A 26801-nucleotide genomic window follows, 5' to 3' on the forward strand; every position below is an offset into this window, starting at 1 on the left:
ACACAGGCTGAAATGAACACTGAGGGAGGGAGAACTAAGATTACTGAGAGCCTGATAAATAAGAAGAACAAAAACCAAGAAAAACAAGAGTCAAAGAAAAGCAAAAACACAAAGCATTGGGCCAGGACCCACTGCTGTGACATTTATATGTGATGAAAACATTAAAAACTGCTCACATGTTGAAATCTTTCTACGTATACTTTAGGTTCAGCTCTCCAGCCTGGCATTTGGTTAAGCATGATTCAAACATTTGATTTTGTTTAACTGGTTTTAATTATAGTTACTTTTTGTGAACATTTGTTGCAGCATTTAAAAATACATCATTTATTTTCAAACTTTTATTTGATTTAGAGCATCATATTTGACCAACGGAAATGTTTTAATTTCATATAAAATAACTGAAACAGTGAACTAAATATCTGAAATCTTTCCTTCCTTAAAAGTTATAATCCTACTTAAGTTATAGTGCAAACGCTTAAGCAACAAATATACTTGATGCTAATTAATTAATATTTCCCTTTGATGTTGCAACTATGCGGTCACTTCTGTCTTTAAACAAAATAATATTTTCCAGTTACAGAAATCATAAAGTCCAAACTAAAGTGCTACTGTTGCTATATGCATTTTATATAAATCATGGATGATGGTCCTGACATGAAGGAAGAGAAAGTTACAGGTTGCATCCTTTGACTTTGTCTCCGTGCCTTTGGGCCATTTTCAGAAGGACAGATGTTTCTGTTCAATTCTTAAATCAATTTTTTCAAACACAAACACTATTTTAAAGCTTCTAGAGAGTAAAATATTAATGATAATTATAATAACAATAATAAAAACAAAAGCTCTCAGATCCATCAAACCAAGCAGCAGAAAGAACAATAACTGAAGAGAAAACTTTAACCTTGTAGACTTCATTATGTTCCAGCTGCTCTACAGACGCTGTGACCTCGAACTTAAGCAGGTCGTAAAGTATGTGCAGCTCAATAACTTCATAATCAGACCCTGTGGTATTTAGGCAGCAGAACAACTAAGAATAACAACTACAAATAATGTTTTTAGGTTTCTGTTGTACTGCAAGGTTCTGTACAGGAGAACCAAACCAAGAGCAAATATTACGTCTCATTTACACCTGAGCACGAAGAGCCATCAACATTTAGCAAATTGAATCATCTTTGTTTAGATGCAAGAAGAATCATATAGAAATGAAAAAGTAGAAATAGAAATCCAGAGCAAAGATATCCTCTAATTCAGCGTAGCACATGTGCAGCTGCTGCGATTCACGTAAGCATTCGGCTTGTCGCTGTTGCAGATTCTTCTCTCGCTGTTCTGGCTCACAGCGCTGCAAACACAAAAATAAATATCCCCAAAGGTGTGAAAGGGAGCTAATTAGTAAGAGTATTGTTACTCTCCGCAGGAGTAGTCCAGCAGTAGAAATCAGTCCAATAACAAGGTGTGTAACATCTAGCAGGGTGACAGAAAAACCCAGGGTAACTTCTAAGGACCTCAACGTCTCTCTCACATTGTGTTTTTTAAACATGCTTCCATTTGTCACTTCAGTCTTTACTCTGAAATACAGGAAGAGAAATCATGGCTGAAACAATTTCTCATGAAACCAGGGGTGTGGTCCAACAGTCAGTTTGGTGAGGAAGGTTCCTAACTGAGAGAAGTGACCCAGAAGTATCTGTGTAGCAGCCACAATGAATCCAGATCATGAGCTTTATTAACTGATCAAAGTCTCTTCTTTCATCTTCTGTATCATTTAGTTTGCATTGGTAATGCCCATTATTGTAATGCTTTTTTAAGACGAGCAAAACTTTATTTCACTTTGGGTTAGCTGGGATAAGTGATGGATGGAGGGAATTTTACTTCAGCCACAGAAATCCTAAACAGGAAGGAGGAGCAGAGTTACAGTGGATCACTATCCAGCAGGGAAACAAGGTTTATTTCAATTTCTTGGCCATGAGTGAGATTTACTGAGTGGGCAAATTAGGGAGACGACACCATCAGATCCCGAGCCCTCCATGTGTTAATCAAGAGACGGCTGCTGTGCTACATCCATAAATAATGAATAAAATAGGAGCTAAAGCTGAAAGGACAGTTTATTTGTACCATTTTCACGTGAACACATTCAAGAACATCACAGATGAAGAAACATTAAAAACTTCCACACTACATAAAGCAAGAAAAATAGTTTTTCTTTCAGTTGGTTTCAGAAAAACAGAAACATCAAACATCTCCAAGACTCTCTTTGAAAGAACTAAAAACCTTTGTTCTCATGGTCCAATCATGAGTGAACTCCCCGATGAAGCCTTGTGTGCTAAAACATGTCAGAGTTTTAAAGGTTAAACATGAGTTTCCAAAACGTTTTGCTGGAGAACAATGAACTATTTGACTGAGTTTCAATCATTTACAGACGAGCAAAACCAGGACAGAGAAAAAAGGACAAAACTGACTCAGTAAAACAACAGAAAAGAAGATCCCATGTAGATCTGTATTATGTAGAAGTTCAGCCCAGCAACCAGTTCAGTTCAACACAAGTTTAAATGATTCTATCTGAACTCTGTGGAGCCTGATCTCAAGCTTTTTGAGTCTGACACAGAAACCAGAGGATCTTTCTGTGTCTTCAGATTCACTGTGATCCAGTGATGGGAGTGATTTCAGCCCTGAGTGATCGCGCTGATGTTTGCACAGAGCAGACAATGAGGTGAATGTTTGGGCACATTGGTAACAGTGAAACAGTTTATTAGTAACGTGGGATCGTTTGTGTGCAGAGTATGAACTGAGATTCCTGAAGCTCTTGTCACACTGGTCACAGCTGTAGTTTCCTTCCATGTGTGTACGTTCATGAATGTTACGATTACCTGACTGTGAGAAGCTTCTCTCACAGTGTCTGCACTTGTGTGGTTTCTCTCCTGTGTGGACTCGTTTGTGTAATTTAAGGTCCCTTGCAGTGGTGAAGGATGACCCACACTGATCACAGAGGTGCTTTTTAACCCCACTGTGAATCAGTTCATGTTGTTTTAACTCACTTGTTGTGGTGAAGCTTCTCCCACATTCTTTGCAGTATTTCAGTTTGTCTCCAGTGTGTCTACGTTGATGTACTTTTAGGGTAATTTGCTGACTGAAAGTTTTTCCACAGAGGTCACAATGAAAGTCTTTCCCACCACCACAGTGATGACAGGGTTGAGAACTGGATCCATCTGTGTCGCTCTGCTTCTAAACAAAGACACAAAGACAGTGTAAGTCAGTCCTTCAACATTTGTATCCTGAACGTCGCCTGAAATAAAGAGCATCTCTGCAGACGTCCAACTACATTTGACTGTTTCAGTTAACACACTCAGTTTACTGGGCTGCAATAACTACAATACTACCACCATAATACTACAGTAATACTAAAATCATAACTGAAAGGAAAATCTGAATAATCACTCAGAGCTGCTTTTCCATGCAGTAGAATTGCTAACATGCTAACACAGTTTAATGAGCAGAGCTGTTCCAAACAGTCAGGCTAAAATGACAAGATAACAATATAAATACATACCTCACAGTAGCTGCACTTGTAGAGTCTCTTTCTGGTGTGGATCTGTTGGTGTCGTCTCAGGTGACGTGGAGATTTAAAAGTCTTCTCACACAGGTCACATTGATAAGGCCTCTCCTCAGTGTGGGTAAACATGTGTTGTTGTAAGTCTGTGTGAGTTATAAACTCTTTGCCACACTGTTCACAGCAGTACACATCATGTCTGGTATGAATGTGTAGGTGTGTATTTCGGTACCCTCTCTGGCTGAAAGTTTTTCCACAGATGTCACAGCTGTATGCCTTAATTCCAGAGTGGGTAACTAGATGCCTCTGTAAGTTGCTACTGTGAGTAAAAGCTCTGCCACACTGATCACAGCTGTACGCTTTAACTCCACTGTGGATGAGTTGGTGTGTTTTTAGGTAACCCTTCCAGGAAAAAGACTTTCCACACAAGTCACAGCTGAACGGTCTCTCTCCAGTGTGGATGACCTGATGCTGTTTTAGTTTAGCCCTCACAGTAAAACCCTTCCCACACTCGTCACAGGTGTGTTTTCTCTCTCCCTTTCTTCTGTGAGGTTTGTCGGCCTCCTGAGAGCGCTGACTTCTGGCTCCATGTTGGTCCTGCAGTGACAGAGATACAAACAGAGGCAGTGAGTGAAATGCAGTCGTGGAACAAACTCAACCTTCAAACTCCATTAACACTAGTTTTAAACCTGAAGGTGGAGCGTGGCACCAAACACCTTAAAGGTCTCTTATCCCCACCTGCTGGTAGTTCTAACACATTACATCCAACCTGCTGTTAAAGATAATTCATGACTGTTCAAACACTAAAATCATGCCCATCCCTCCTGATTGTACACACACACACACACACACACACACACACACACACACACACACACACACACACACTATTTTATAATTTAGATTATTTTGTTGTTTCCTATTACATATTTCTATAATTTGTATAGATTTATACAGAATTATTCAGTGATAATAAATCCTATGTTTGTTTATTCTAAAGGAACCCCGTTAGCTTCCACAACAGATGTTCCTCGTCTTCCATCAAATACTCACATAAAATATTACACAATAAAGTGGATTCAAGATATCCACATAATTTCACTCTTACATCCACAGTGAGGTTTCACAATTGTTCAAATATAAGCAATCAATAATAATAATAATAATATCAATAACATTGAGGCACATTACACAAATTTCAAAAACAAATCGTGTCTTACAATATTTACAACAACTAAAAGCTCTGTAAATCGGCTTTTAAGTGTTCATTGAAGTTTTGAATAATTCTCTAATTTTTTAAGGCAACTTATTCCACTTAAAAGTTGCTCTAAATGTAACAGTTTTACAAAACGTTACTTTTAACTCGAGCATTTACTAAATTGCAGCTTGTTGAAAACTGTGTAATATGATGATGTATTTCATCTGGATACTGCAGCTGAGCAGAATAAATGTGGTGTGTTTAACAGAATTGCTTTCTTTAGAACTACAAGTAAGCCATAGAATATTTTAGCCTGTACAGGAAGCCAAGAAAGGTTATTATGCATGTTATCAATATTAGTATAGTATGAACATCTTCACACTAATCTGGACGCCTTATTCTGGACTAACTGAAGTCTGTTAAGATCTGTCTTATTAGCTGCTGACCAAATGATTGAACAATACTCCAGATGAGACATTACTAGTGCATTAATGACATCTTTCATAATGAAGAAGTGATACACAAAGAGCATTTCATAGCCATAGCTATGCCTTGTCGGCAGAGTTATGTGACATTAGTGATGTTTGTACTTTCAGCGTTAACTTGGTTTTAAAGCCTTTAAAATATACGCCGTTCAATAGTCGACCTTAATCTGACAGAGAATGTGATGATTTTGTGGATAATTAAAGTCAGTCATATATCCACAAACACAACAAGCTGAAAGTCAGTGATGCTGCTCGGTTTGCAGTCCTGAACATCACGGCACAAGCAGGATTCACTGCACTGTTAATGTTAGCTGTGTTATATTGCTGCCTCTGTTCGGTGGTGTCGAGCCAAACGCACTTTAACGTGTGTTTGAACGAGCTGACGGTTCACTCGTTAAGCTGAAAGAAAGATGCTTTAATCACAGCAGTCACACATGTGTCCACTGCACCATCTGGAACTCTTCTTGTTTACACTCGTAATAACACAAACACTAAATCCTGCTTCTCTGGTGCTGTTGTGTAGCAGTGTGTACACCTGAGACTGTCACCTGTCTGTCTGTCCTGCACTCTCTCTCTGTTTCTTTCTCTCTGATTGTGGAATAAAAGTATGAACATGTGTTTATAAGTTACACTTGTGTTTGAATCCTGCAGCTTATCACACATTTGATTTCCATGTGTGACGACTGCAAGTGTCCAGAGTGAGGACAGACTGAGGGAGCCACTGCTGCACATCATCTGTGAGGCTTTGCAGCCCTGATGATCCACCAGGACAAACTCAGCAGTGTGTGAGGAAGAGGAGGAGGAAGAGCCAGCAGCAGCTGACAGATGGAGAGAATAGACAGACTGTTCCCTGTTTGTGAAGGACTGCTAGGAAAGTTTAACATAACTGTCTGTGCTGAATCAGTCTTATTAGGTAATGTTCAAATAATGTGATCATCCCAGTGTTTTCAGTGTGGGAGAAAGTACTCAGGGCCTTCAAGTTACACACTATGAAAGGCAGCAACAAGTTTAATGTTCAGAAACCTAAAGTATGTATCAGCAGCAGGATGGAGCTAAAAATAAATGTTGGTTTCAGTTCTATGAAGCTTTGAGTATTTTGGATCAGCAGCTGCTGTGTTTGTTGCATCATATTGCTGTAACTGTTTATATGGTTTATATATTCTGAGCTAAGTTGATCTATAGTGTTACATGATACACTCTCAGAAATAATATAAATATATATATATAAATAACTGTTAGTATCATGGTTGCTAGACAACCTGGGCAGCGCGACGGAGGTTAGACGTCCCATTTCACGAACCTACGAGCCTCGCACTTCGGCCTTAGCGGTCTTTGAGTACGCGGCCCTTGAGGACTTTAAAGCTGCAGAACCTGAATCGGGATACAGCCATGATGATCTCCAGCCTCGTGCTCGCCAACATTCTGACCTGAGTTAAGAAGACGATCACTGAAATGGTCTCAGCAGGTCCTTTGATGACAGCAATGAAATGCAGTGGTAAGGCTGCCACGATTAGTCGACTAGTCACGATTACGTCGACTATCAAAATCGTCGACGACTGATTTAATAGTCGACGCGTCGTTTGAAGCTTTGTAAGATCCCAAAAGCAGGAATAAGTAGCAGGATTTAAGAGTGTAATAACGGACTGAAACAGAAGATGGCAGCACTGCATGTACAAGGATGCCAGCTGCCGTTAAACCCCGAAGAAGAAGAAGCTCTGTCCCAGAATTCATAGCGCGGCCCAGCGCAGTTTCCAACAATAGCGGCAGCTAGTTAGTTTTAATATTACTCTTATTATTCTTTCCGGGTCACAAAATAAACGTTTAACATATTTTCAGGCGAGAATGTAGCTGTGTAAACCTCAAATATCGGCTCAGTTTATCAAGACATCACATATTTTCAAAAGCGCTCCGACGTTTTCGGAGAAGTCTGTTACCCACTAGCTCGATAGCTAGCCGGGGGCCATGAGAGCACCGGACTCCCGGCAGATCGTTTTCAAACCCACCGCCCTACTCAGGTTAAACATGATATATAAGTCACTTAGATAAACTTAAAAATGTTATTGTTTGGCTTTTTTCAGTATTTTATTTGTTCCTGAGTAATTCGGCTGAGTTTATTAAACTTCACCAAAACAATCTGCACATTTAATTAAAATTTAATAAACTACCATCTTGTCTTTATTTTTAGTTAGCACATACCTTAAACACTTAAAGCTGTAAGCTAATGATAGTTATATAAGAGCAGATGCTGGTGCAATAAGCTGTACGTTTTACGTCCAATGGATGATGATCTGATTAGTCGACTAATCGCAAAAATAATCGGTGACTAGTCGACTATCAAAATAATCGTTTGTGGCAGCCCTATGCAGTGGTAAGGCGTTTTGGGGATTAAGTTCGTTTTCATGGCAAAGAAGGACGATGCAGTTCATCTGATTACTCCTCATAACATTCTGGAGTGCAGGCAAAATGCTATTATAAAAACTTAAGCAGCAACTTCTCCAGGTTCCAATATTTATGCAATTCTCAAACCTTTTGGCCACGACTGTATAACCTCTTCTGAAGTTTAGTGGATATTATACATGGTTATGCTCAGGATGTGTCGGCCAGTTTCCACTGGAAACGCCTTTTGGTTAAACTGTCAGCGAGGAATTTGCATTTGCACTGTTACATTTTTATATAACTTTAATGCACATAAACAACAGCTGCTTGTTTCAGTCAAAATACATTGATGGGTTTTTAATAAAGTTGTGCAGCTGTAAAGTATTTTGTCTGGTGTCAATTATATCGTCAGCTACATCGTTATGGCAAATGTTCAAATGTATATGGTGATAAATATCTTTGGTCATATGGTCCTGCTCTGTCTGTCACCTTCTGTGTTGAGCTCATTGTTTCCTCTGTAGTGGCTGAGCTGAGTCCAAGTAGCTGAAAATGTTCCTCTGCTGCTCCGTCAGACTCTCCTCCTCCTGCTGATCAGCTGGGACACAAAACAGATCTTTGTTAGGCTCCACACTGCACTGAAGAGTCAAAGTGTCTCATATGTTCATCTGACAAGTAAAAGAACACATTTTTGTTTCCCGAGGTGGGCAACTTGTTGGAAACAAACACAAAAGCTTTGAGCACTGATACCTGCCATTGCTGGCATTGAAAGATGCAACGCCAGCAATGTGGATTGTCAAGACTCAAACCAATCATCAAGCAAAGACAACAGGGATCATTTGTTTCTCTTTATTTAGCATTCACAGCATTTGTAGTTGCCTTCTGTGCAGGGGAAGTCCACGCACACTGTGTGGTACGGCCATCCGCAGAAGGTGCATTCAACCTCTGTAAGAGAAACGAGATTGTCTGAGACTGAAATGATATTCACTAAAGAAGTGGTGATTTGTAAAACTTCAAGTGTATGATAAGGTGAAAACAAATACACAACTGCATGTCATGTAGTTGAAGGTTTTTTTTCTTTTGGAAGACCGGAAAACACTGAAAGTTATAAATTAGTCCTTTATTTATCCAGGTAAAAAAAAAATCTCATTGAGATTAAAAATCTCATTTCCAAGAGAGACCTGGCGTCATGGCAACACAAGTCACATACCACACAGGTATATAACATTTAAAACAAACACAATATCCCAACATGTGTAACAAATGTATTGTGCTTGAAACAAATTCAGAATAGGTGATAAAGCAGCTGCACATGTGTGTCACGAGTAAATCTGGCTGTATAACAAACAGAAACAAGTGATGCTGCTGTCTTTGCTCAATGGTTGGTTTGAGTCTTGACAATCCACATTGCTGGCATCTTTCAATATGTTGAATGCACCAGTGTAAGTGCAGCCACTCAGACTCAATGTGTTCATAGAAACAGGTGCAGATGTGTCACGAGTTCATCCAGCAGTAGCTATGGCACTTGGCCACAGGGGGCAGCAGTGGACTGACCTGCATTCGAGACTGCTCCAGCTGCTCTGTGACAGTCAGTAGATCTGCTACAAATTGCAGATCATATGCAAGTTTTGGAAATGACATTATAAATATTCCTAACTTAGCCACGGCAGCATTGTTGATGTATTACCTATATACTACAAATTATTCCACCTGCTGAAAAGTGGATCTAATGTGGGCGGACTCACACTTAGCAAATAAACCTGTGATGTGAGAATGTAATCAAACTGTTGATCAGAGGCAAAGTAATTTAAAGTTTATGATGCTATCGTCTAATGTTAGCTGACATGATGTTAGCTTGTAAACTTATGTTGTTGTCTGGGTCTCATGTCTGATCTGATGATAATAACTGTGACAACACAGAGATTAAATAAAGGACGTTGGTGGGACTTCTTATGTTAGAACTATAACTTCAGTTAAGGAGTGAGACGTAAGGTGACAAGGAGAATGAAGAGAATGAGAAAGAAGTAACTGGGAAGAGAAAATGAAAACACAAATTTGAAATGATCAAATTTGTGTTAACAGATGATGGTGATTTTAAAAATTCAAGTAATTTAAAGGTTTTATGCTATTTGTTGTTGTTTTTTTCATATTCTTCTATTTGCAAGAGGTTATTAATAAAACAGGTTCTCTTTCTGGTTTCTCTTTTTGGACGCACTCTCTACAGCTTATCACATCCAAAATGGCGGATGTCAAGTACAAAACCTCGACAGAAACAATCAGCAAGAATTTTAGCATCAGTCCAAAATAAAACTGTCCAACTACAGAGTTTTAAAATCCAACTAAACTATGAACAGAGATCTTTTACAAATAGGCTATTGATGAGATGACAGTGGTAACAAAAACGTACACATCCGCGCACACAGACAAAATGGCGGGAGAGCGTTTAACGGTCGACCTCATGAGTCCGTTACCGTGAACTATGGAGCGGCAGATTTGTGCTGGAACTGAGCTGCACACAGCTGATGTTAGCCAGGAAACATTACACACTGCTAATGTTACCTTCACACGGAGCTCCACACGGAGACGATCAGCGTCAGGCACAAACACCAAGTTCAGAAAAGAGGAACTTTGAGCAGGAAGGAAAGAGTCAGAGCGGCGTTTGAGGACACGTTTACAACCACGAACATCAGAATCTGTCTGTGCTGCATTCAAGTACAAGTTGGAAACTCACTAATCTCTGTCATGTTGTTCAAAGATGATTTATTTCTGCTGGTTTTCCTGTTTGAAACACAAACATGTGTCAGCACTTTGTTGTTCTTCACCCTGCAGCATTTGAATATTTCAGGAGTAAACTGATCATAAATTCATGAAGTCATGACTGAAAGTGCAGACTGAGAGTGGATCACATGATGTTTGAGGTGTGTCATGTGACATGTTCAGTATTGTCACACATGTCTAGATTGTCCCTGATATCATAGCTGCTCAAACACTGATGATTATATTTGAAGAATTATTCCTGATGGCAGCAAAGTTTGAATGGAGCTCTCTGTCTGTGCTGATTTGTCGCCCTCTGGAGGTCAAAGCACAAACTGCATGATGTCACTGTAACCACCACAGTGACAGGAAGTGTTTTTAAATGATGAAACATGTCAGTGATGCTGATAGTGTGTTCATCACAGACGTTCAGGCTTCATGTTGACATGAATCAAAGTTAATGTCATTATGGACCAAGGACAGTACTCTGGGTCTCCTGCAGAACAACTCGAGCTGTGATACCTGAATGAAGAGCCTCTGCTGCTTTAAAGAAGGAGGCTCGAGGCAGCGGTGAGGTGCAGACCAACCAGCTTTTATTCAGCAACTTTAACAGAAGGATCAGAAAAATAAAACTATACAGCACAGTGATGCTGACTGAAGCCACAGCATTAAACTAAACAAGCATCGGATCATCTTTAACAACATCTAATAAATAATGACAACTATTTAATCCTGTATTTCCTACAATAAAGCCTGTTCAGATATTTGTTGCTGATGGAAATGTAAAAGGCTCCCAGGAACCAAAGGACAAAAACAGAGGCAACAGTCACAACTGCAAAGGATCCCCTAACACATAAACTGGTTCGAAGATATTTCCTAGCTCTGCAGAGGAGCTTGATTGCACGGACAGTAAAAAGTGGATTCAATAACAGCAGCGAGCGCTGAGTGATATAACGGTGCTGCGAGCAGCAGTGCAAAGGCTCACACAGAGACAGCAGCTACACTGTGTGTGGATGTGATCCACAGTCACAGCTGTGGGTTTCAGTCAGTGTGTCTCTAACTTCATGGTCACATTTCAAAGCTTATTGGAGCCAGAAGATGTCCAAGTAAAAGATTTATTGCTGTACTCGTCTACCAGGATAACAGGAGGTTCATAAAGCTGTGTAATACTTCAGCTTTACATCATGGAGTAGTAGTTGTGTCCCTTTGTGTTCATTAGTGTGTTCACACGTCTACTTTAACTTCACTCTGTAATGAAAGGATTCAAATCACTGATAAATACATACATGCTGACTCTGAGTCTCAGTGAAGGAGGAAAGGATGGATGAAGGCAGCCTAGTGTGGGTCATGTGTGTCCAGCAGTCATCCAGGGCCTGGATCCATCTGTAACAGGAAGACAAAGTCCAGCCTGTAATCATCCTATCAGGCACAGCGTTTCCATCCAGCATCCTGACGACGCTAACAACCCGTCAAACGTCTCCTCTGGTCCACAGAAGTCACACTTCCTGTGTCATGTTTACCTTTTTAAGTGTGCTATTCAAGCCTGTGTGACCAACTCTGACTCTCCAGATTCCATCCTGGTCTCTGCTGCAGCTTCTTCTACACGACTGTTTTCTGTATAATAATATCTGCCTTTCCCGTCTCTGTCCCAGTGTGCCTGCCACTCGTCCTTCATCTTTACCTTCATTATACTCTTCACCTCACTTTCACTGTATTTTATAGTCAAACCTGCACGACTTCTTCTTGCTGCACCTTTTTAAACTTATCGTCCTGTTCATTGCATCAACACCGATATTCACAGGGAGCCATAAGAAATCCACTTCTATCCCTCTGTGTTTGATTCTATACAGTAAATGAAGTATATCAAAAACAATATGTTGCCTAGAGTCTGAAGACATATCACCTGTGCTCACTAGCACGCTGCTAGAGTCCCAGCAAACCACATACCTCCATATTAGTGCGTCCTCCACCCAGTTCAAGCCAGTAACATCACTACCAGCTCCCAGTATAAACTGCCACATCATCTGTAATTCTTTTACTCATCACCAAACTTATTTGTGGGAGAACAAATGCAGCAGCCGCTCTTTTATCTGACAGTGTTGACGCATCAGTAAATATCCTCACATGACCTGAGGACTTTCCCACTATATGAACCTGCTTTTAGTCGCCCCTCCTCCCTCGCCACAAGCTTCCTTTACAACATAACTTATAAAAAACAACTTTATTGACAATCAGCAATAACAATTACAGACAGTCTAGAAGAAGAATCACATGATCAAGGAGCAGAAGTTTATGGTTTTAATAGCTTTTACATTTTGGGAAAGTTTTAAAAACATTGTTTGGTTTTCTTTCTAAAGCGTTGAAAGGACGGCTTTGCATCAGAACAGTAAGATCAGCAAATGAATCCATTAAAGTTCTTTTGCCTTGTTTGCAAAAGAAGCCAAACAACATTTGTGTCACAAAGAGAGACTTCAGAACAGATCAAAGATCACAAACATCAGGCACTGATGGAAACAGCCAAACACAGAAACAGAGGCACCAGCAGGTGAAGGAGGCCTGTTGTAGAAATGACTCTGAGTGCTCAGGTAGAAACGCATGAAGAACCAGTGCGTCTAATATTTGGAGACCAATCTGTGTTTGAGCATCCTGGATGAAACACAGATCATGTTGCAGAGCGAGGACGTCGTCTTTCCTCCCGAGTGTGTAACTACAGGACGTGTGCAGAAGGTTTAATCGTCCTCCTGACAGTTACTGATGAACGAGTCCTTCAGGGAGGCTCCAGGATCACTGTGGCTTTTACCAGCTGCTGCTAAACTGAGAGGTGTTGCTGCTTCATGTGTGAAGATGTTTGCATGGCTTTAACAGTGCAGACGTTCCTCATGTGCACCCATTTCATATGTTTTATTGTGATGTTTAGTAACATCTGCTTCCCTCCTTCAGGCAGACGATAAAGTGAGCTCAGCCTTAAACATGTGGAGAGAACGTTTGACCGACAGTCCTGGGACGACTGCAGAACAATGGTTTGTTTTTAATGATAAAGTTTCATAATGGAAATAAATGCTGAGCCTGTTTCATGATGTTGGCCCTGCAGCATCAGGCAGGATTAATACTGTAACAAACGTGTGTCACAGTTATAATGACTTTAAATGAAGACTTGGGTTGGATGGAGATGTCAGCTGGATTTGTGCTGACTGTCACTTTAAATGTTTTCAGTTCAGCTTCTAAATCTACTTTTGTATAATGTTTGCTGAGTTTTGCACTTCATGACGCTTTTAAGAAGAGCCAATAAATCCTGACTTTACACCAAAATAAAGGTTTAATGTGTTTAGTGTGACAGTGGAGGAGAGCGCACATAATAAGAGTCATTAACAGAATGGTGACAATTATAATCTGTCTCATTTTAGGAGCAGCTCACAGGCACAACAGACTACAGAGCAATCAAAGCACCAGTTAAACGTCCATGTGACCGGCTTACAGCCAATGAACAATCAGTCCCCACTGTCCCCACCAACATCACTGTACTGGAAAGACTGTGCTGCCATGGTCAGAGATGAACTGGTACTAAAATGTAAGGCAGCTGATGTGTGTGGCCTTAGCAGCACAAATGCATCACGGCTGCAACGCTGCAGTGTGTTTAAACATTTGAACATTTCTGTGGCTTCAAACCAGCAGCTCCTCTGTACTCAGTCGTGTTTGTGTGTCTGTCAAAGTGATTGTTGTCTTTAAAAGGCCTTTTGTGTTGAGTTTTGTGAGCAGTGCCGAGCTTCTCTGTAGTCTAAGCTGAGTCGATATATTTGATTCCATGTTTGGTGTGATTTTCAAAGTCAGCAGCAGCAAACCCATACGGTAAAAAAATACATTTTTCCTGGCCAAAATATATTTCAAATATATGGTAAATATATTTTGTATTTGTGATGCTCCAAAAAAATATATTTTTGAAATTGAAAATATATTTCTTTCAAACCAAAATACATTTCAAAACATATTTTAGGGTAAAGAAAATACATTTCCAACCTTACAGTAGAATGTATATCAAAGTATCCTTTATTTAAAATATATTTAGTGCAATAATGATGATAATGATAACAATACTAAAAGTAACATGTTTTATGCACATCTGCAAAAAACAGTTGGATTCAAACAAAACAGAGTCAAAGGTCTATCACGAATTAGGTTGTTTATTCATTTGCTTACAGTATTTCACATTACACAATATCTCACTATAATGTAGCGTTCATTGACTTTGAAATTATCTGTCAGTGATACAGTAAACAAGATACAACAACTGCTATGTACACTTTAGTTTTTGACAATATATACAATTTAGTACTTAAAGGAACACACTCCACTGTTTTGGAAATAGGCTCATTCTCCATCTCCCTCAGAGTTAAAAATGCAGCGTCTTCTTTCTAGATCCGTACGTTAATAGGGCTCTGGAGCGTGATCTTACGGGATGGGGCGTAGCCAGGATTTTTGGTCAAGGCGCCATATTAGCAGGCCAAACAAATGCTTGCTGTGTGGTCGGTTGTAATGTTAGATTGCACTACCGACAAAGGAATAAGCTTGAAAACAGGCTCTCTTTTCATTGTTTCCTCACCTGGAAACATCATGAGGGAGCTTATGTGTTGGATGTTACCAAAAGAAGGCGTCTAGCCTGGATAGCAGCTGCGAGACGAGCTGATATTCAGTTCTCTACCAGCCACAGATATCTGTTGGTGTGCTCCAGTATTTTCATTCAGGTAAGTTCTAAATAAGTTCATATTATTATTTATAGCCTGTTAATTTTATTTTCAATGCGCTCTGAGATCATAGCACAAACTTAGAACAAACATGCAGAACTACCTTCTATTTATAGAGTTGCTAATTATTTGGCATTATTGCAACAAACCAGCCTATGAAATGAATGAAACAAATCCTGACTGGGTTCCAACACTACACATGGGGCACTACGAAATCCCTGCTTCAAACTACATGCTACATACCACCATGCCAATCAGATTACTTCTTCCATGTGTGGGTAAAAAGGTGACCTTCCTGGATAAGATGGCAAAGGTTTGCTGCGTTTTGGTGAACATGTGCCCCAGTGTGGTAGTAAAACCAGGGAAAAATGCTCTTGTTAAATACTCTTAAGTCTTGTGCTGTTTATGTAGTGATAAGTTTTCTTTCTTTTTTTTTTTTTTTCCTTTTTTCTCTTTTTTTTTTCTCCTTCTCTTTTTACAGTTGCAGAAACATATAGGTGATTGCTGTAACGTATGTTTTAATTTTGAAATTAAAGCAGCCTTTTTTCCGTTAAAAGGTTCTTTGTGAGGATCAATCCAGACATGGGAACAAAATGCCCTGCAAAACTTGGTACAAGCCGCAAGACAGGTCGTGTCGTAAAGAGGAAGGTTACAAGAATCAGCCCTCGGATCACCACCTTCCTCCAGCGGCTCTCTGAGTTTGAATGGAGGACTTCCAACTAGGTAAGAACAGAGATGATAATATCTTTTACATAGCTGATAATTATATACATACTGTACACACATCCATACAACAGTATGAATGATCTCAGACAGATGTGAACAAGTGAATAACCTGAGCAAACATGAATATTGATGATGTGTCTTTGACAGGTGGTGATAAAGACTACGCTGAACCCGACCATCCTGGTAACGGAAATCTAAATCCCATGTCACATTCTATTTCCTGGGACCCACTGATAATTATTACATTTTGTAAATGAGTTTTGTTTTACAATTGTAATAGTTTATTTAATGTTCATGCTGGTGGGTTTGTCCTGTTTTTAGAGGAATGAAAAACTGTTTTCCTTAAAAAAATCAGACAGAAAGGTGAAGGACTGTGTAGTTTTCATGTACGCTTCTATTTATTTTGGTTATTGGCATTGTTTTTATTCAGTTGAAAAATGTTTTTCTTGTTAAAAAAAAAAATCAACAATAAATGTTGGTTTAATTCACTATTCTGAGACTACTTTATTTATTTATTTTTTTGTCCCGTTTGGATCTATAGCCATCAGAATTGTTGTCTTGAGGCCAAGAAAGATGCCAAGCGGATTTATTTTACCAAGTGGATCATCATGGCCTTGCCATATTGGTCCATTTGATTGACCTTTATTATAATTATGAATTTATTTTATTTTCAGTTGCAAACGGGACAGACATGACTGGGGGATAGGACAGGGGGAAAGAATGAAAGAAAGAGGGGGAGAGAAAGAAAGAAAACCAAAGGGGGGAAGAGACGGTGAGAAGGGGGGAAGAGAGAAAAAAACAAACAACAAAAAAAAAAACTCCTGGGTCACCTGTATGGAGAAAAAAAAAAAAACAGAGGAGACAGCAAACAACAAAGAGCAACATAATAATAGAAAAAAAAGCACCATCACAATAAACTAGCTAGCCATAGATATCAATAGTTACTAAATAATAAACGATATTGTGCAGCACGCAGGATAGACAGCGCACAGTGTGCTTTGAGGCAGCAGCCAAGAAAGCTGTAGTCCGCATCTGTGAATACCCATGTGTACACCTGTGTGCATACCTGTGTGGATCAGCATGCTTGCATTCCAAAGGTTTCTCCATGTGATAAGTGATAAGTTTTCAAAAGAGACAGTAAATTACAGAATGCTAGCAGTGGGTGATATTATACAAATGCTGTCATGATTTTATGTGAACATTTTGTCATTTGTAAACTATACATAACATTTTTTCTACATTGTAACTGATGTGATGTTTGACAAAGTGCTTTTAATTAAAAATAGGCAAACATTTCTTTGTTTCTTTATTCAACTTTTGAACAGTGGTATTTAGTAAGTACATATTCAGTAAATGCAAAGTATTTACATGGCCCCCTAAATTAAAACACTATGGGTTATTCAGAACAGAACTATGCTTGGAAAAATATTGTCCCATCAGTTGATCCAACTCCTCCACAGTAGCAGGTGGAACTTTTCTTTTTTGAGGATGGCTTCTTTTACCTGTCACTACAGATGGTCTGTCTATGTTTTGATCAAGGACCTTTTTTTTGGGCAGCTGAAGAGGAGAAGTCTATCTTATGGCCAACCTCTGGCTGTATCTTGGTCACATTACCCAGCAAAACCCAGTATGCAGGTTCATCTGTAACAGTCCTTGTGCCACAGATCCTCACTGTTGCTTCTACATTAAACAGAAGAGCAGTGACATGGTTGCAAGTCTCCACGACTCTAGCCATACAGCTGCAGTGGGCGGCTTCAACCTTCCCTGTGATGCTCACAATGACCTGTGGCTGCAATGCTGCAATTCAGTCTTTAAGAGTGCAGGACCTAAAACACACACAGACAAAGTTCATTTAAAGACAAGAACTATGAGCCAAGGCCGACACAAATGTGTTTTATTTACTTTCAAATCCATTTATCATAAATGTAACAAATAAAGTGTTTTTATGTATCCATCTATAGAACGCTGCATGTTATATTCTAAATCTGCATGTTTCTTTTTAGAAACCTATCAGCAAAAAATGAACCTAAAGTATGTAATGCAAGGATGTAATCACCAGAGGTGGGACCAAGTCATTGTTTTGCAAGTCTCAAGTAAGTCTCAAGTCTTTATCCTCAAGTCTCAAGTCAAGTCTCAAGTAATGTCAGGCAAGTCAGAGTCGAGTCTCAAGTCACTGGTGTAAAAGTCCGAGTCAAGTCACAAGTCTGAAACTTTGAATTTCAAGTCCTTTCGAGTCTTTAAAAAAAAAAAAAACGAAAAAATAATGTTGCAGTTATATGCTAAATGTAAATATTAGACCATGTAATTTTAAAATCTGTGTTTTTCTCAACACATGACAATGAACTTAGAAAATATACACAAATTGTGAAATTGCACCTCTTTAAAATGCAGCTCAATTAAACCTAGCTCCAAGAATAATTTTCACCGACAGTTCTGAGATAAGCTGCATGTTATTCTTGGATGCGGTTGTAGGACCAGCTTTAAAATCGCATGACAAAAATATCATACACATTAAAAAAAACTGTATCACCAACGTAGCCTGGACAACATTTGCTAGTTAGATGAAGTCAGCTATCTCATCTTAGCATATTTATATGCATATTTATAATCATACGGTTCTTGGAGTGAGTGCATACACTCATGAAGTTTAGTAACTTCAGGTCACTGCAACAAGCCCAGGTACAGTTTACCGACGGATGGGTAGTAGTAGTAGTGGGTAGTAGTGGGATGGGTAGTAGTGGAAATAATTTCTGGTAGCATCACAGAAATGTAGCAGTGACAACAATATTGTATGCTGTAATCGTACTGGGCAATTAGTGATACAAAAAACCTGTTTTATCCTGTGAATAAAAGTATATGTTTTTGTCAATGTACCATAATAACAGAGGCGAAACACAATATTGTGTCAGGACAATTCACTATTTATGCACAATAAATAAAGGAGCATAGCGCGACAATTTCTGTTCAGCGCCAGACTTGCTTGTAACCTATATCACCAATTATGTTAAGAAAAATGACGCATTAACTACAACAGAAGACTTGCCTTCGTGTAAATGCTTGGAGCAGACTAACCTGTGAGCTGGAGGGTTCTGGGACGTTATATTTGGTCTTTGAATGGCTGCAATCCAGTCGCGTCTTTGTTACTTCGGAAACATGGCTCGAACAATTTCTCTTCAACGACGTAATCCGATAACAACCGATCTCTTTACTCGTCGGCTTCCCGTGGCTGTCATTCGACCGGCTATTGCAGTTAATCATACAACAGCTTCTTGACATTTTTGTGTTTCTTTTTATCGCTGTATAACTGATTTTAATTGAAAGCCTGCGTGCGTTAGTACCGCTTGCCACGAGTTCCCAGAATCCTTTGCGGTTCTACCCGTGAATGACGTCACATTTTCAATCTCTATATAATATGCATGTTAAATTTTATATTTGGGGTAAAATATCAAGTCTTTTCAAGTAAACCGGTTCAAGTCCAATTCAAGTCCCAAGTCATTGGTGTAAAAGTCCAAGTCAAGTCACAAGTCTTAGAACATTTTTTCAAGTCAAGTCTAAAGTCATAAAATTAATGACTCGAGTCTGACTCGAGTCCAAGTCATGTGACTCGAGTCCACACCTCTGGTAATCACTTTCAAGAGGGAGAAAACATAAAGTTCGACTTTAAGTGACAACTATGGACACCTAATATGACAAGCAGATTCTGCAGGTCATTAATCAATGTATAAAACTAAAACAGAATGTATTTTTAGTGACACAGGACACAAACAAGGAAGCAAGATGTGTAATTAGGATTATTTATAATACATATGAATTAATTAGGGCAATTTCTTTAACCATAAAGAATAACTAAATCCTTCAGGACAATGCCACATCAATGCACTGAACTCACTATGTTATCCCTCTAACAGAGCCTCTACATGTTCTCACTGTAATTTCCCCCTCACGAATGAATTTTTGCTAGCACTAATTTGAATGCTGGGGGGAATCAAACGCATTTTACTCGCAGTACTCAAGCTGACTTACCTTTGCTTGAATGACGGCGTACTCACAACGTGGAGGCTTAAAAATAGCCAAATCTTGTACCCAGTCCTTGGTGAATTGGATGTGCGCCTCCAGAGATTTATAATTGCGAAATTGGTGCGCCGTGTATGCTCTGACTCCACAGACAAGGTATGAGAGTAGATCATGCTAAGTCAATAGCGGTTTGGTCTTCAGGGTTTCTACTCCACGGCTATATTTCATACGGGTCCACATTTCAACAATCAAGTACCGTCTCTTTGCATCTGGACAGAATCTGTCTCTATACCGTCATTTTCTTTTGAGCTACGTTTCAGAATGGTTCGTAGCAAACTTGTTTTGATTCGTGACCTGCCAAGATGGTGCTGCGCTCCCACAATGCATTGCGACATTACGTCAACTCCAAAGCCCTTTGCATGCAGGAGTGTATGCGCATGCGCATTGCCACGGTGGTTTAAAAAATAAAGATATAATGAAAAGTAATTAATAAAAATAAAATATTTAAACATTCCCACAAATGTGCAATGAACGTGCAAAAACTCTCTTTAGTAGTTGTTGCTGTTTCTTTCTTTCTTTCTTCTTTTTTTTTTTTTGAAAAATAACGACGTCTCTGAGGCGCGAAATCTGACAGCGAGAGGAACGGCCGGATACAGGAGACGGGAAGAAACAAGCCGATTATGTTCGCGTTAATTAAGTGGTTGGAAGATGTAAAATTCTCAATTCTGCCAACTGAACATATACGAGATTTTAATGAGGATGAATAATTAGCCGGCATGGAGGAAACGGACCTTTATTTCATGGAGTGGCGACAAGAAGCCAAGGCGGGTGGCCAGTCTAAGAAGCCTCCATCATCAAGCTAGCAGGTGCCTTTTCCCATATAATATTACTTTATTCTCGCTTATTTGGAACGGAAGCGTAGAGCTGCCACCCAGGCAAAAGAGAAATATAAGTATATCACGTTATAACGTGAAAAGTTTATCGTTCTAACAATATACTATCATGTTTGAACAACATGTTTGAACAACATTGTACGAAAAATGTACATAATTATCACGTCCGTACAATATTGTGCGAACGTGACAATTATGTATATTATAATAATGTGATAGTATATTATACCAGTGGTTCTTAACCTGGGTTCGATCGAACCCTAGGGGTTCGGTGAGTTGGTCTCAGGGGTTCGGCAGAGCCTCCGCTGTGACGTGCACGGCTCATTTTGTGCACCAGTAAAAAACATATCTACGTCTAATTTGAAAAAAAAAAACCACACTTTATTTTTCACTAAAGAGGGGTTCAATGAATGCGCATATGAAACTGGTGGGGTTCGGTACCTCCAACAAGGTTAAGAACCACTGTATTATACAAACATGAAAAGCATAATGTTAGAACAATAAACATTTCACGTCATAACGTGATACAGCTCTATTTTTCTTTTGCCTGGGTGGCAGCTCCACGCTTCCATAATTTGGTAATCAAAATATGTAACTTAATTAATTATATTGTGACGTACTTTTGCCTTTTCTTATTATTCTGCCTTCTCAATAACTATCAAAGCCTATTCACATTTAATTTGGCTTTCACAGAAATCCTACCTCTCCTTCTGGCTACAGAGTACTTACCAAGGTTAGAAAGAAAGAACAGTTATGCTTTATTAATGTTCGCTAATTACAATGTTCCACATTTCCTTGCTTTTTAAGTCATTTTTAGGCTTTTTAGAGTTTTTGTTTTTTATTTTTTTTAGCAGTAATGTTTCTGCCTATTTATTTCAGCCCATGAAATCGAATGCAGATCTTCCTAATGTGAGATTTACATAAATGTAAGTAATTTTGTTTGTCATTGTCATTAATGTTGTTGCTGTTGTTGTTTTTGTGCAGTTTGCAATCATATAAACCTAGCAAGCATCAGTCAGCACAGTGACTAACCTAAACAGATTCTTGCTTTATTCACATATATTATATGTAATTATATATACCTGCACATTGTACCTAGGGTTGCAGCCACTTGGCCCCACCCCATTGTTGTGACAGCCCTGATTGTACTTATACACTGCATCTGAACAGGGAACAGTCTGCCACATTAATGTATTTTTAAGTGACTTGTTTGTAATACATGAATTTGTTTTTTACAGATGTCAAAGTCTCAACCTCATGCTGCCCTCCCCCATCCACCTAAAGTAAGTATTTGTTGTTGTAGTTTTTTATGCGGTGTCTGTGTCACATGCTAATCATAATTATTGAAATAACTGTTTTCTAACAGATTTTCCAAAACACTAGTTATGTTTGTTGTCATTCAGACCAGTACTACTGCTTAGACATTGTTTAGTGGTCATGCATGTTTGACAAGCTCGTTATGATACCAAAACAGTAGGCCTATCACAATAATCGATATATCGACTTAACACACAGTACATGTACATGACCTCAGTAATTGTTGATGATGTAATTTATGTGCCATTATATTTACAAAAATAAAATATAATGATAACAAAACAATAACATTAAATAACATTGTTTTCTATTTGTTAGAAAATTTACTATTTATTCAAGTTTTTAAGGTATCTAATATTTTGATTCCTAATTTCAATGATCTAAATACTTTAAGAATTAGATGTTGGTTTGTCAATTGAAAGTGTGTAGATCTTGCATTATTATGGTGTTATATTATGATTATACATTCAAAGACATAAAATGGTCTTAAAATGACAATGACATAACTTGTCGCAATTGTTTATGGGGCAATATACCGACCAGCAAAAAGTCGTTATCGTAACAGGCCTTCAAAACAGACGGTTTTATGATTGATAAATTAAAAAAATAAATACATTTAATTTCTCTGAGATTCTCTAATATTCAGTTACAGTTCACAACACAGCTACCCGTACATGCAGTATTATACTGTAAATATAAATCTCTGCATTTAGCATCCCACTAGAAGCGTCACAGTTACTGCCTCTTTTTTTTTTTTTTACAAATACCTGTACTATCACTAACACATTTACTGTTTTACTTTTAGCCTGTGGATACAAATGCAGATTTCCTTAATGTAAGTTGTGCATTTTAATTACATCATGTTATTTTTATTATTATTTATTTATTTATTTTATTTTACATTCAAATATTTCAAGCTTCTTGGTTAAAGAAGCTTGATTGCTAGTAGGTAAAGAATAGTTCACCTATAATTCATATTCCCAATTAATTTCTCACCTCTGATTGAATGCCTTTGTTTGTTTTCCTATAACAAAACATTTTTGCTGGATATATATGGTGAATTTATATGCATAGATACAGTCGTAGTGCTTGACACATGCAAACAGCAGTAGATGTACTAAAAAGGAAATAATTACAATCATGATGTTGATTGCTGATGTCAGTATATATATTTTAGAGGAATGTTTTGTTTTTCACCCAAAATAACTATATCGCTTCAGAAGAGATTTATTACCCTACCGGACTCTTATATATTGTTCTGTTTTTTGTTTGTTTTTGTTATTTTCAGGTTCAATGGTGCGTGTTCTTCTAATGGCCGCCTTCCCACTGGAGGTTTTGATCCACAGCAATTTAAAAGGTAATCAGCTTTGAAAGTCAGTTCAAATGGTTAGCTAATAGTACTTTAAAAAGCCTACAACTCTGTCACCAGTTTCTTTACCAAAAATTACCCATAAAAGTATCGCTCAATAGCATATATTGTAGTTCAAATGTTTAGTTGTACAAATATCAAATTTTTGGAAATCTAAAACTAGATTTCCAAATAAAGATTTCTTTCAGATGTTACATGTGAATGTGTTTTCTTAGAAATATATGAAGGGTTAAATTTATATTTTTTTTGAATGATTTTAAATACATTTAAATTGTATTTTGAAATATATTTTATTAATATATTTCAAAATATACAAAAAATGGCCAAAAAATATATGTGCTAAAATACATTTTAAATATATAAATATATTTTAAAATGTATTTTAAAATATATTTTTTTACCGTATGGGCAAAGCTACACCAGAGGGTTGTGCTGTGTAACAGGTTGGTGCAGGTGGTGTTATCTACATTTGAACATTAGGCAACAGTCTCATGAAGACACTTTCTATTGTTCACTAAAGACCAACAATAACAGAGACAAAGGGAGAGCAGCAGAACTAGTGCTAACAATTAGCACTGCTAGCCTGCCCACCAACACCAGCTAATGTTCTAAAAACGATGATCAATGATTTTGCTGTAACGGCTCCAGCTGTCTGTGTCAGGGACACGTTGGAGATGAAGTGAGTGATCCAGTGACAAAGGTTTGGAAAGCTGCAGTCAGCTGAGACTAAAGGAGTCACTTGACCGAGAGACCAAATGTTTCACTGAGAACGTCCAGATGAACAGAATCAACCTTTGGGATAATCTGTTCCACACATCCATGTTTCACTTACTGCATTATATTTCCTCATTGCTGTGCACACAGGCCTGTGGCTTATAACCAACTCCAAGTTCAGACTCAGAGGCTGCTGAAGCTGTTTTCTGGAACAGAGACGTGTTGGATATAAAACCAACTCTTCTTTATGTGTCAGCACTGAGGAAAGGAGCAGCTTCGTTTCTAAGTGTATGAAGGACTGTAGCAGTGTGTGTGTGAGCTTTATTTCACAGACAGAACCATGTCAAAAACACAACTTCAGGTAAAACCAATACAAAATCAAAGAGTCTGATCAGAAGGATTAAACAGAGGAGTGTGGGACTGTTTTTAACAGACAGCAGGTTAAGCCAGGCTGGAGGAGTAAACTGAGCCTCGGTGTGAGCAGCAGTGTGTTTGACAGGAAGCTGAGATAAACAGTCTGGAGCCCATTTAGTGCTTCATATGAAAGTGTGAGGATTTGAAAGCAAATCTAAAATCAAGCAGGAGTCAGTGTGAGAATGATTTGTGCTTTTCCTCAGTCAGATGCTGGGAGTTTCAGTTCATCCATGTTCAGCGTGCTGTGCTTTGTGTAACAGGAGAATATGACAGTATAAATCAAGTCTTCATGTCACTGAAAGCCTCCACAGTCTGCTATGGAGGTGCATCAGTTTGGATTTACAAGAAGAACATTTCTTAAACCTGCCACAAGATGGCGCTCCAACAGAAGGGATGTCCACAGTGTAACACAGACACACACATACTGTGTGAATGTGTGAGTGAATGGGCTTTCAACACAAGGCTTCTGCTGCTACCTTTAATGACATAATTAGCTAACAAGAACAAACTGTTAATTACCACCAAAGAACGGCTCCAGATTTTAGCTGCTGACCATTTTGTGAAACGTTGATTACATCAGCTTATTGTTGATTTTTCAACCTTAATATCAGCTGCTTTAAAGGAGCCTGGTTCTCTCGCAGTAACACTTTTCTTCACTAGATGCAGTGCAGGCACAGTCTGTGTTTCTAAACTACACACTAATGTTCATTGTTGTGCAGCTAAATCCTCCCTCTGGATGGGAAGAATCCCTGTCAGGCTTCAAACACCTGGCTTGGTGTTCTGGAGCTAATGTGTCACCTGTGAGGACTCTGAGATGAACACACAGCAGACACTTCAGTTCTCCGTCTGTGTGTCCTCAGTTTCCCAGCATGCCTTGGCTGTGGTGGTGGAGGTGAATGAGGGGGAACATGCTGCTCTGTCAGCACTCAGGTTTCATACCTGGTGATCTCAGAGGACAAAGCGGCGTTACAGCAGCGCACGTTGATGAGACCTGATGCTCTGAACAGTTCAGACTTCAGCCTCACTCTGAGAAAACAAACGACTGACTGTCAGCAGCAACTACACCTGCTCCATCAGTGACGGAGAGAAGAACTGAGACTGAGAGACATACAGCTGCAGGTCAAAGGTCAGAAACGCCCGCTCTTTGTACGGGTCAGGAGTTAGTACTGCAGAGGTCAGAGGTCAGCTTGCTGACAAACCATTTGAAACAGTTTGGAGCTAAAAGCACAACAGCAGAGGAAAGAAGAGACACTGCAGAGATGATGCAAAATATTGTGTTTTGTTCTCAGCTGTCAAAAAGTGTAACACACGTGTTCCAGCACAGCCTTTGTGTACTTTCACTTCTCCATACTGTCCATTGGAAATCCTGTTTGTTACTTTTTGATTTCAGTCCATGTGTCCAAAGCAAACTTCTGTCCCACACTTTCTCTGCTGACTCTTCACCGATGCTCAGATGATCTCAGATGATTTCACCAGAACTCATCAAAATTCGGGCTCCACAGAAACCCAGACGTCACTAAACAAGCGTAACAAGCAAAGTGAAAACTGGTCGTTCAGCTTTATTGACCAAAGATAAGCTCACATGTCACCTCATGACACAGACACTTATTTCCACAGCATGCACGAGGACTGACAATAAGTGTCTATAAAGCCACTTCTATCTGCCACACCTGTGCTTCTGTCATGGTTGCTCTCCTCTCACTCTGTCATTTATCCACAGTCTGCCTCCCTCTGCTCCGTCAGCTGACGTCCTCTCTACACCACCTGCTGTGTTTTATCCTGCAAAAACACATTTAAGAAGCGTTGCACCGAGTAACGGGAGGAACTGCTATCAAATCCATTTAAAGGAGGTGGTGCTGAGTGCTGTGACTGGGGTCCCACCACTGACATCACGGGTGGAGGACATGTTGGAAAACTGCTACAAAGTGCTGTGCAGCCAGCAGAGCTTACAGTCTGTCCTGTGTGTCATACAGGCTCTCACACTTAGTGTTTCTGTGACACATTGAAGAGAAGTTTGTGTTGTTCACAGTTGTGCTTGTACTGAGTGACAGCTGACATGACCTAACAGGAATAATGTGTCTGTGCTGAATGAGAAGTAACACACAATGAAGTCTTGATGCATCTCAATCATCCAGGAAAGTGAGTCTGTTGCTTCTGTTCATCTGGACGCAGCGTTTTGTGGGAGAAACGTGTCGTCATCATCAGGTGACGTCTTCAGTCTCAGCTGCAGGTTTCAGTCTTACAAACAGGACATTTGCATAAAGACT

The 26801-nt window shown here is 39.1% G+C and overlaps 1 protein-coding gene and 1 long non-coding RNA gene across 2 annotated transcripts; one reads left to right on the forward strand and one right to left on the reverse strand.

Annotated features, from left to right (window-relative positions):
* Nucleotides 1-2078: 2078 nt before the first annotated feature.
* On the reverse strand, nucleotides 2079-12406 carry LOC143415859 (uncharacterized). Its single transcript, XM_076881275.1, has 4 exons — nucleotides 11635-12406; nucleotides 8087-8192; nucleotides 3539-4135; nucleotides 2079-3213 (listed from the first exon to the last, which is right to left on the reverse strand). Exons 2-4 carry the CDS (start codon nucleotides 8102-8104, stop codon nucleotides 2521-2523), a joined length of 1308 nt encoding a protein of 435 aa, XP_076737390.1. The 5' UTR covers nucleotides 8105-8192; nucleotides 11635-12406; the 3' UTR covers nucleotides 2079-2520.
* An 8016-nt stretch (nucleotides 12407-20422) lies between these two features.
* Nucleotides 20423-21993, forward strand: LOC143415872 (uncharacterized). Its single transcript, XR_013096295.1, has 4 exons — nucleotides 20423-20693; nucleotides 21414-21453; nucleotides 21600-21646; nucleotides 21959-21993. It is a non-coding gene; the product is annotated as an uncharacterized LOC143415872 (long non-coding RNA).
* Nucleotides 21994-26801: the final 4808 nt, after the last annotated feature.

Source organism: Maylandia zebra, unplaced genomic scaffold (assembly GCF_041146795.1).
Source record: "Maylandia zebra isolate NMK-2024a unplaced genomic scaffold, Mzebra_GT3a scaffold11, whole genome shotgun sequence".
Taxonomy (NCBI): Eukaryota; Metazoa; Chordata; class Actinopteri; order Cichliformes; family Cichlidae; genus Maylandia; species Maylandia zebra.